Genomic DNA, 12,327 nt, shown 5'->3' with positions numbered 1-12,327 from the left:
AATCCCTTGTAGTACGCTTCCCATCTTCACCATCTTGGGCTGTCCTCTGTGGTTGCAGGGTTTTTTAAAAAAAACACCAGGTCCATTAACAGGCATTTTAAAGCCTATGCAAAGCAATAAGCATCAGGATCAGGCAGCTGGACCCTGTTGAGTTATGCTGTGTCTCCATAGCCCACTTTCCCAGGTTTACACCAGTAGCAGCACTGCCATTACAGCAGCTCTAGGTGTGCCACCATTTTTGATGAGAAAGAACTACCTAATCTTATTGCATCTTGCTGTGTTATGGCCACAGCTCTGCAGTTGCAGCCTCCCACATGCCTGTCCATGCTCTGCTCAACTCTCTCAGGTAGTGCCCTCCAGATCCCAACCCATCATTGGGTGGAAACCTTTTTCCACATCTCCTTTTTTCTCTCCATCCAGCTCCAATGAAATTTTATTACCTGATTTCTGACCCATCTCCTAGGCAAATATGTCCTTATTTTCTCTAACCTAGGCCCTCAATACATTTGGCATTCCAATTAAGTCACCCTGCAACTTCCTTTGGTCTAATGGGTTTATTTAGTTTTCCAACATAATCACAAATTTCCAGACTTTTCAATTTTTCCAGACTTTACTAAGTAATGACTTTGCCAAAATCCTCAGCATCCTTTCCAGTCGAGTCTCATCTTTCCTGCAAAGTGGTGACCAGAAACATGCAGTACTCAAACAGTGGTGAATGAGTATTGTATAATGTTCTAATATAATCTCCCTTGCTTGTATTTTGTACCTTGGATAACCAATGGTGTGTTGGCAGGCCAATCAACACCTCCGACCAGTTTGAACTACTGGTGAGGGGGTTTGCAACACGAGTGAGGCAATGTTCTTTGTCAATTGATTAGACTGATTCTTTTCCCTCCGCCATTGGGTGTGACTGGTGGAAGAGCTGGGGTGTCTGACAATAATTATCTGGAGCAGAGAGGCTGGGAGTGTGGGAGTAGTGCCTCTGGATGGCTGGTGAGAACCTGGTCATCGGGTGAGAGGTACTGTTGCTGTAAGTGAGGCAGGTGTGGCTCATACCCCACTGCTCTGACATGACAGACATCTGAGCTGTTGTCCATTTCATCTGGAGATCCAGGATGGATTGGGTTGTGATGAAGGGGAATAATGTTCTTTATGTAACCCTCCTCTTGATTGCCATCTTTGTGTGTGGCTATGTCAACGTGTGTAAAACTGAAGCACAAGTCCTCAGATGTGCAGAGGTTCTACAATGCCCTCCATAATGTTTGGGACAAAGGCTAATGTTTTCCTTTATTTTCCCCTGTGCTCCACAGTTTTAAATTTGTAATCAAACAATTCACATGTGATTAAAGTGCACATTCCAGATTTTATTACAGAGTATTTGTGTATATTTTGGTTTGACCACGTAGAAATTACTGCACTTTTCATACATCGTCCCCTCATTTCAGGGTACCATACAGTTTGGGACATTTGGCTTGACAGGTCTTTGTGATTACTCAGTCTTCAAGATTGACCTTCCAAAATCCATCACTTGACTTATCCAGATTGAATGCCATCTGCCACTTCTCCAGCCAACTCTGCATTCTGTTGGAATCCAGTTGTAACCTGCGAAAACCTTCTGCACTATTCATAACACCTCCTTCAAATTTATTGACCCACCCCTCTACCTCTTTGCCCAAGTAATTTGTAAGACTCACAAAGAGCAGGGTTACCAGAGCAAATCCCTATGGAACGCTACTAGTCATCAATGTCCAAGTAGAATATGCTCCATAAAAACGGGTTGAAATATATATCCTTGGTTTTCCTGCTCTTGTTGCTAAGAGCATGTATCCACTTACTGGTACCATTTTAATTATATTTTTCAGCTAAGGATGCTAAATTTCCAGTCTGTTCCTTTTTAAGACTCATTTCTGCATTAGTTATAATATCATACTTATGTCCATCATTGTCCTTCACTGTGCTCTGTAAAAGAAGTATATGCCTATTTTCAAACTTTTGCTTTTTCTGCTTTTGAAACTGTCATCAATTTTCAGCCTCACATTTTAAGTTCTGCTTTTTTTCCTTCTGAATCTTTGCTTCACTTCCCATTCCATTGCCAAGGTACGTTAGTTCTTTTCAAGCAGTGGCAGTGAATATGCCTGTGGGAATTTTTGTCTCCCATCTCATGAAGTGCAATCACCTCAGCTAGTCACATCCAGCCTTTCTCTTTCCTAACTTTAAATCTGTTAATGAGTCTTTGTTCCTTATTCTGCCCATATTTTTGATATTCATATGAATATTTTTCAGATCTCACCATAATGTTCTGCAGCTACTTAGCAATGGCCTTGACTAAAGACCACCATCATACTAGTTCCATCTGCCCATCCAATGAGGTTTCTTCTCCATTGCATCATTTTTCCTGTCGCCTCCCTCTCTCCATCTGTCCATCATCTATCCCTTATCTGTTTCCACTTATCACCTAATAGTTTCTGTATCTGCATTCCCCTATCTGGCCACCATCTCTACCTGTTCCCAAATCATGTCTCATCTTTCATTGACCACTGTCTGCCTTGACTTGTGTCTATCTTGATGCTCCCTCTCATTCTACATACTGGCTATCTTCAGTTCTGATGCAGGGTCTTGACCTGAAATGTTGACCATCTAATGAAATGCAATCTGCCAAGATAGCCACGTTCTGCTTCATGAGGTGCAATATGCCCTCCAATGCTGCCTGACCCTCTGAGTTCTAGCAAGTTAATTTATCTTTTGCATGGAGTCATGGTGTTGTTTCTGGCTGCATTACCCATGACAGATTACCCAATTACCCTTTTCCTCTGTCAGTATTCAGAAATGAATGGTGCTCGGATACCAAAATATGGTTGGGGTTTCTTGAATGACATACCTGTTATTCTCTCATGTCCAACTGCCCTATCTTGAGGTTGTCCAGTTTGCGATGCTTCCAGGATGTGTGTTGGCTCCATACAGGAGTTGAAGAAGGACCTGACAGAATTTTTAAACTAAAATTCTGCAACCATGGGTCTATGCCTAAAATGGCAGTGCCTGTGCTTGGCAGCGGCAAGGAGGGGTTGCAGATTCTGGAGAACAGTGGACTGGTGCAGGGCACCAGAAATGGGAAGGACACCCATAGAGAAGGAGTAGTAGAGGAAGAGAAGACCCTAAAGGACTGTGATTATGGTGGTGGACCATTGAGGGGCTCAACGGCTGAAGGATCCACACAGGCTGCAGGTGATGCAGTTGAAGGACACACATGGTCTGTGGGCTGCTGGAGACTGGCTCATGGGAACAAAATATCAGAGCCTGGATTCAAGAGGGTCAGAAGAGCTCCTGAAGGGCATCTGAGCCTGAAGTGCCTCCCGATCATGTTGGAGGTTTTGATCGAGAGCTCAGGTCATCGATGAATCGAACATGAGTCTATAGAGCACCAGAAGCACTGGAGATGAATCCACGGACGCTCATTGACTCCAAAGGGATCCTTTTGCTTCTCTTTCTCTTCTACTGTAGCACCGGGTGACACTAATGGTGACTCTGTCTTACACCAGGCAGAAGGCAATGTTCTCTACTATTACATGACAATAAAGGAATCTTGAATGTCAGGTAGCATCTGTAGAGAGAGATACAGTGAAAACTTGAAATATTGACTCAATTTCATTTTGTGCAGATGCTAATAAGCATTTCCAAAACTTTCGGTCTTCAGAACAATTAGATTCATTTTCAAAAATATGAAGAGTTGCAGTTCCTCTTGCCTTATTGAAATCCCTTCCTCTTATAAACTCAGATCTGTGCATATTGTATTTGGTGGGCAGATCTCACCATGCTAAGACAAGACACTTGTGTGACCTGATGAAGTTTGTAAAATTGTGAGAGGCATTGATAGGGTAGACAGACAGTCAGAATCTTTCTCCCAGGTAATGTGAAATACCTGGGCCCATGCATTTCAGGTGGGGAGTTTAAAGGAGATGCATGTGGCAAGTTTTTTCTCCCCACACAGAGATGGATGCCTAGCAGGGCTAGTTGCGGAAGCAGATGCAATAGTAACATTTAAGAGGCTGATAGCTAGACATCAATGTGCAGGGAGTAGAGGGATTTTGATCATGTGTAAGCAGCAGGTTTTTAGTTTAATTTTACCATCATGTTTGTCACAAATATGGGCTGTACTGCATAGAAATACCAATCAAATTTTCCATTGGATACTATTTCACCTAAAAATGATTGGTTCGATTAACTACTCAGGATTAACAATTAATGCACAATTTGCACATAGAAATTGGATTGTCTGGTACTGACTCTAAAAATGTTTCTGCCTTGCAAAGGAGCTGAGTGGTGGCATTTCGCTGTTGTGGAATTAGTGATTCACAGTTATTGATCATTGCTGAAGCAGGAAATACAGTAATATGTTGCAGCCAAGAATCTAATTTTGATTTTTAAACACATTTTTGTTTCTCTAGGTTGTGTCAAATTTAATAGCAGTGGGCACGTCACATGGATTGGCACTTGTATTTGGTAAGGTAGAAATCTTCTGCATACTCTCCATTTGTTCAGTTATTAATTTGACAAGGCCCTAACGTTATCATTATATTGAAATGAAAACTTCTCACGAAACCAGCAAATATTTTAAAATAATTGAATTTGTTGTAATTGCATTTAAGTCATTATGTTAGAATTGTTTTGTTTGATAATATTTGTCACCACAATTGTTCCTGTTTACAAAAATTTTGGAAATTGAATAATTTTGAAACTTGGCAACAAACTTAAATATGCATCCAAAATTTATTACAAACCCTTTAGCTGTCGTTTAATCATTACTAGTGTGTTCCCAACAAATGTGGATCTATCTTAGCAAGCTGGTTTTGGTGGGGAACAGGCTAAAGATTTTTTTTTACTATGAGTGTATGCTTTCTTCATTTTTATCTTTTGGTCCCCATGCTGAAACTGCCAGTGAGTTATCAAACTTTTCAACTGGGAGTCATGCAAGAATTTCTCCAAATTACACATTCCTTTGTGAGAAAGCATCCTGTTTTTATTTCCTACTTCCACCTAATGATGTGAGAGGTCAAGAGGTTGTCTGGTACCTTTAACATATCATCCTACGACAATATTACAATCTCGAGGTAAAAATAAATGCCTGAGAAAGTGAAGTAATTATGGCCACTCCTACTCCTGTTTGTAATTGAATCTTGAATGCTAGGAATTTCCAAACCTAAAATGGAAGTGAATTAGTTCCTCTTTCTCCCTCTATATTGGAACATGTTTATTTGATGTGTATCTGTTTGTTTAAATGAAATTATCTGTTTTTAAAAAAATGTAATTTGTAGTAAAAACATTGCCAAAACATTTTAAAGAACACTCTTGAACTTCAAATCAATAGCAGTGTTATGTGTTTAATAATTCTGAACAGTGTCATCAATATGAATTACTTTTGGAAGAGAGTGGCTTGCAGGCTATCCTTTGCATTAGTGAGGTGTTTCAAAACTTGGTGTTGCATTACTTCAAGGAAATCTAGTCTGTTTCAAAAGTTTGTTTAGTTCAGGGTAACTCCAGGACATGGCCATGTAGAGGTACAGAATCTTTTATCTGAAACCCTTGGACCAGAATTTTTGGGATAATGGAATAATAGTAATGGCAGTAATTTAAGTGATTGCACTGATTTCAGATTCACGCAAAGTAAAGACACACTCCAACTAGAAGGGTCTCTGGACGTGGGAGGTTGTGGTGGCAGCTCTAGACTTGGGGGACGGGGGGGGGTGTTGCAATGGCATTGGGGCTAGCAGAATAATGTGTTGCACAGACCAGAAGGGCTGAATGGTCTGTATTCTGTGCTGCAGCATTCTATAGTTCTATGGACGGGGTGGTGGTGGTGGCAGCAGCGGTGGCGCTTGACAGGGAGGACATTGGGCGTTGGTCCACCTATGACAAATTGGGCGTCTGTATATGGTGAATTGGAAGCGCTGGGCCATTTCTTCTGCTGGCACCTATAAAGTGAGGTTAGACTAGGTTTACACTAATTACCAACACGGACCAACATGGGACATGGGATAGTCAAGCATGAGTTGAGTGTGGGTCGTGTTGGGTCATGTTTGGCACCAAGCATGAGCTTTGGTGTGCAGACGACGTCCATGGCAAAAATGTTTGGTTTTCAAAGGTTTTCAATTTTCAGAATTTCAGATAAAAGATTTCATACCTGTATTTTAAACTTGACAGTGCGACAGTAGTGCTCTCTGCAACCATCTGGCAGAGAATTGAGTTTTTTATAGCATGAAATAATGGCCTCACAGCTCCATAAATCTGGCTTCAATCCTATGTGGTGTATGTTTAGTTTGCACTTATTACTGTAGGTCCCCCCAAGTTCCTTGTTTCTTCCCATGTCACAAAAATGTGTGGGTTAGTGGGTCATTTGGCTGCTGTAAATTATTCTTGGTATGTAGGTGATTGGTAGAATGGGGGTGGGAGGAAGAGTTGAAGAGAATTGGGGAAAGTTAGGTTGCATGGAAAATTGAGGGCGAACGAGATTGCTCAGTGAACCAGCATAGGTAAAGTGGCCTCCTTCTGGCATAAGGAAATGTAAGCACAAGTGTCACCAGAGCTAACTGGTCAGTCATCTCAGTGCTGTCAGTTTGGTCTTGCTGCATACAAATTAGATAAATGTTTTGTAATCCAAAAGTAATTTATAGCAGTATTAAGATTTTTCTTAGCAATATGATAGACCATGTAAATGAAAATCCTAGAGTGATCCTACTAGTGAAAAACCATATTTATGGCAAATAAATTCATGCTTTTATGTTTGTCTTTGTTTTTTTACAATGAAGGCTTTTGCAATGTTGTACCAATCTTTCGGTGATCTATTTCTCTTCCATGTGTGGAGCGTTGTGTTTGTTATAAAGGAAATGTTTAATTGAATATATTGTGCTGAACATTTAATGCTGACTTGTGGTCTCTTCTTTCCCTTCATGTCGTCCTGGATGTATAGGAAAAGGTACAGAACACAGAGGTGTGGGTGTACCTAGGGTTTGCTTGCTTCCTGCTTTTCCAACAAACTAAAGCTCCAATAATTGACATAGTGAACTGCATATTTTGGTCTGAGAGGATGCAAATAACCTTTTAAGTACTAGAGGTGAATTTAATCTTGCTGGCTTTATATAGTAAATAATACAAAAGTTGTTTAACAGTCCTTCCACCTCACTGCTTTGTAATTTCTAACCTCCCCACTTCCCATTCCACCTTTTGCCAATTTGAGGTACACGGCCCAACAATTTGTATGCATCTTTAAAACCGCATAACTTTCCAACAACCGAAACTAAAACATTATCAAACAAACTTTAAGGCATATTACATAATGATTAAAAGGCCATATAACAAGTAAAAACCTGGTGAAAGAGGGAAGATTTAAGCAGCCATGAGAGAAAAGGGAGTGTGAAATCTGCGAAATAATCTTTCAGCACAGAAAACATGACCACCATTATGTCATCAGCAACTTTGATCTTTGAGGAGAGCAGTATCAGTGGATGCTCTTGGAAACCTTCAAACAAAAGGTTCTGTGAGAGATGGGGATGAATGTGAGAAGTCCCCACCTGTAAAGTAAGCAGGGAGGGGAAGGAGAGCGTAGGTTTATGGCGTGTAAGGTTCTGAGGGCAAGGTTTATTTTTCAGCGTGGCTATTGAGTGTGATGAAGGCTGACTTGAAGAGGGAGACAGGCTGTTCCTGAGGTGAGTGAACTGTTCATGATACCAGAAAATACAGGAGCCAGGAAGTAGAGCCAAGAGCATGGCATGGACAAAGTGAACTCTGAGTTGGTACCAAGGGAGAAAAAGGAATTAGAGAGGTGAAACTGACACCAAGACAGGGGTTTAACAGAAGCTTACCTTTAGGTTGAAAGAGTTGGGATGATAAAGAAAGCAACGATGGTGGCTGAGCTAATTGACCGGGTGCCCTCAATTGAAGAATACCTGATGTTGGAGGTCTATGTAGAGGATTTAAGAGGGCTGATGCATTGAAGGAAATTAGAAGGAATCAACTTTGCATTTTCAAGAAGCTTGTAGACAAAAATGGGATGATTCCTGTCATCCACCCAGATATAGCTAAACCATTTGTCTTTGCAGATTTGAATTCCTTAGATTGCAGGGAGTGAAGAGGAAGGACATAAAAGGGGTATAACCCAGGAGAGAGGGAAAGTGCATGAAATGAGACCTTGCGTGAGAGATGCAATGAGGTTGGGCAGATCAATTTGCCAAATACCAGGGTGCATTAAAGGCCAGAGCTTGGACATTTAAAGTTTTAAAATATTATGTACAAGTAAATTAGGAGTGGATCTTTCTCAGCAGTAACATATACAATTCTTCTTCAACTCCAAATCATCTTTTTAGCAGAAGGGCGGGATGGTTCGTGTTATAGTTATTGCAACATTATTAAAGCATCAGGAAGCTGGGTTTGAATCTGGCACCATTGGTAAGGAGTTTGTACATTCTCCCCATGACCTGCATGAGTTTCTCTGGGTGCTCCCATTTCCTCCTCTTCCCGTTTCCTCCAAAATGAATGAGATTAGTAGGTTAATTGGGTGTAATTGGGTCACAAAGGTTTCATGGGCTGGAAGGGGTTTCTACTGTGCTGTATGATTAAAATTAAATGGAAAGAAATCTGGAAACGTGCATTGGTGAAAAAGCCACATTAGTTTGATTCAGTAGGTCCAGAGTTTAAAAGTATAGTGGGTCAAGACTCAAAATATGCACCATCCTTCTGCTTCCATAGATCCTGCCTGACTCTTTGTTTTTTGCTTCAGTAAAATGCACAGTTCACCAACTGCATGATGTCTTGGGAAAGCACTGCTCTTCGCTGGACATTTTATTCCAATTGTTTGTCACTGTGTGAATGATGTACCTCATTTATTTACATGCTGTGTCCCAGCTTCACTTCATTTCATCTGATTTAAAAAAAAAATGACTGCTTTACATTTGATATCTCTTAATGATTCTGAACTCAGTCCACATTTGCCACTGTGATGTAATTAAATGAAGCAAAAAATATGGTCTTGTCAATTGGAAGTCGTAGTTCCAGAATTTTTTTAAGAACTCGGTAATAAAAAAATTGAATTATGGACAATATCGCAAAAAGATCTATCAGTTGTTACCTGTGTAAAGAAATTTGATGTCTTTGCTCTCTGACCCTTGGATGCCTAGCTATGAACCAGATGATGGATTCATACTCAGTGCCTTGAATCTGTTCTCAGGATTGAAGCAGTACACAGTACTTGTTATGGGATAAACAAATGTCCTATACAAACTCTCTTCCCTGACAGTTGCTCCTTCCATCTTAACATCCTGGCCAGGGAAATTGAAACTTAGTTCTTCTTAACCAGAAATCACTTAATTAGTATTTCTGTGAGCAAAAATAACTTGAATTAAGGTGAGTAGATCACTTATCTCTCTGCATTTTATAAAGCCCAAGGCCCTGTTAACTGGGGCTGCACAGTTAGCGTAGCGGCTAGTTTGACACTATTACAGCACCAGCCACCTGATTTGAATTTAGTGTTGTAAGGAGTTGCGTGTTCTCCCTATGTCTGCGTCGGATTTCCTTAGGTTCTCCAGTTTCCTCCCACCCTCCAAAATGTTAGTTAATTTGTGTGTAATTGAGCAGCATGGTTTAAATAGCTGGAATTAGCTTCTATAATGCTGTAAATAAAATTTAAACTGCCAGGGCTATGTTTCCCACATAACATGGTAACATGGAACATTAATTTCACTTCCACAAGCTTGTCAAGATTCAAAATACCTTTATTATGTAATAATGGAAACATGCAATATTACACAAAATTGCCTCTGCAGAGCAAGAGCCACTGTTGAGATGCCCTTACAATAAGAGAGAGAGTCCCCTCAGAATCACTGAGTTCGTGTAGATTCACCTCCAGAGCTCCCGCAACCTTGAGCTGCACAGACTACTGTTCAATCCATTGCCAGCCTGAGGTCCAAATCCAAACCTCCGACACAATCAAGAAGCCTTCAGCACCTGAGGCCCTTCGGGAATTGTCGCTTGTGAATTATAACTTGTAATTTCATCAAAAAATATGCTATTTGTTGATTAGTTGAGGTGTTTTTAATTATTTTTCAGGGTAGATCAATGTCTCATAGAGGGAAAATATTTGGCAGAAAGTGAAGCAGAATCTGATGTTTTCATCCGAATGACCATTGCTAATAGTAAAACATAAAAGTCCACAGACACCGTGATTGAAGTAAAAACACAATGCCAGAGAAACACAGCTGATCAAACAGTGTAATTTATATTGTGAAGATAAAGGCACATAGCCAACATTTCAGACTTGAGCCCTTTATCAAGGTATGCTTTACAGATGGGGAGCAGTGAGAGAGTCCCACAGAACTCCCTTTGGAGAGCAAAGGAGAATTTCTTCAGGGTAGGCATCCCTTGAAGAGATTGCGCAGTAGAGTTTTTGTAGGCAGAAATAAAACACGAAAGCCTGCAGACACTGTGGTTGAAGTAAAAATACAATGCTGGAGACACTCAGCTGATCAAACAGTGAACTTTATTCTTCTTTCTTCTTCTTTGGCTTGGCTTCGCGGACGAAGATTTATGGAGGGGGTAAATGTCCACGTCAGCTGCAGGCTCGTTTGTGGCTGACAAGTCCGATGCGGGATATAGCAAAGATAAAGACACATGACTAATGTTTCAGGCTTGAGCCCTTCATTGCTAATGGTTGATATTCTGACTGCTGATGTTGTGTCATACAGTAATTGCCAATAATTTTATAGTGAATAAATTATACTGTTAATTGATGGGTTACTGATGATTTCAGAGATTTTGTCCAAGAATTCTTTATGATATTGGATTAAAATCAGAGTAGGTTTCAAAGTTCAATCGATTGATAAAATGTGGTATTTGTGTTAAGTAGAATTTTTTTTCTGCATTTAAGTGCATGAATGATTGAAGTTTTATGGCTTGCTCACTCACCCCATCTGTTGTGGAATTGCAGATTTGTTCCTGTCCCATCTCCATCTCTTGACATATGACATGATAGGTTGACCTCATTTTCCAATAACCCTTCATTGAGATATCCTTTTCCTGAACAGACATTTAATTTAAGGGGGAGTTGGATTGCTATTTGCAAAGGCAAAAGTTAAAAGGCTGCGGAGTATTATGGGAGAAAAGACATTGAAGGGGATCTGTTCCATTTGAAGAACTAATTATCAGCCATGGTGTTTTGGACTGAATGATACCTTTCTCCATATAAGTTCAAAAGGTATTCAATCAGGTTGAACGATGAACCAAACTGAGACATCCATTTCTTTCCTTAGTAGCAATAGTGCATTAGCAGTGATGTTTCAGGAAGTTCATTGATAATGCTGAAAATGAAGTCTGGCATGAAGGGAAGTAAAGATAAATAACAAGTTTAAATAAGTAGTAGCTAAATTCTTGGGTATACTTATGCTGAAGGTATCTGAACCAGTATTTGTTCCAGTGTTGGATAAGGTTATGACGCCGTCTCCAACTGGAGTTCACCTTAAGGTTATGTTGACTTTCTGGACCACTGCATCAATTAAGTGTAGTCCCCTTTATCCATCCCAAAAGTTTCCAGCAGTGTTTCTCACTGGAGTTTATATCCATCCTGAGGCTGATTATAAACAGGCACTTATGGAGCTGCATGATGAGGTCAGTAAACAAGATGCCGTCCACCCTGACACACTACATCAGGCCTGACTGAAGAAAACCATGTCCAATTATCACCAGTTCATAACCTTCCGTACCAGAGGTCCTGGCACACTTGATCACTGCTGCACAAGATAAGGAAAGCCTATTGTTTTCTACAGAGACTGCATTTTGGCAATTCAGATCAATTTATGTGCTCCTTTTACTTGCATTCCAGAGATTAGGACAGCCAAAAGGTGGTCGCAGGAGACTGAAGAACATTTACAGGATTGCCTTGAATCAGTGGATTAGATGGTGTTTAAGAGCTCATATGAGGAACTGAATAATTATACTAGGGTCATTAGGAACTTTATTAGAACAGCTGTGAATTAGTGTGTCCCCACCAAATCATTCAGGGTTTTCCTCAACCAGAAGCCCTGGATGGACAATGAAATCCGGAACCTGGTGAGAGCCAGATCACAGCATTTAAGTCAAACAATCAAGAACATTATACAAGGCACAGGTCTGATGCACAAAAAGCAATCTTGCCTGCAAAGTGGAGATCCTGGACCAGAATGGAAGCAACAAATGATACACAATAGCTGTGGGAGAGGCTAACCTGCTACAAAACTAAATCTGGCACAGTAAGAGACAGCAAAACTTATTCCCAGATGAACTCAATGCCCTCTACGTCTGATTTGAACA

General features: G+C 40.4%; 1 protein-coding gene across 6 annotated transcripts in view; it reads left to right on the top strand.

Moving 5' to 3' along the window:
* The window catches only part of vps8 (VPS8 subunit of CORVET complex), a 681,049-nt gene that overhangs the window by 40,038 nt on the left and 628,684 nt on the right, over positions 1-12,327 (top strand). For 5 of the 6 annotated variants that reach the window (XM_069934259.1, XM_069934258.1, XM_069934260.1 and 2 more), the window contains exon 6: positions 4,443-4,497. In XM_069934259.1, the coding sequence (XP_069790360.1) occupies positions 4,443-4,497 (55 nt within the window). Of the gene's footprint in view, positions 1-4,442; positions 4,498-7,031; positions 7,106-12,327 lie in introns of those variants that run through there. The other variant, XM_069934264.1, reaches the window with a different exon arrangement.

This window comes from Narcine bancroftii, chromosome 4, assembly GCF_036971445.1.
Source record: "Narcine bancroftii isolate sNarBan1 chromosome 4, sNarBan1.hap1, whole genome shotgun sequence".
NCBI lineage: Eukaryota > Metazoa > Chordata > Chondrichthyes > Torpediniformes > Narcinidae > Narcine > Narcine bancroftii.
The sequence above is the reverse complement of the archived record's forward strand: the minus strand, read 5'-3'. Positions and strand labels throughout refer to the sequence as shown.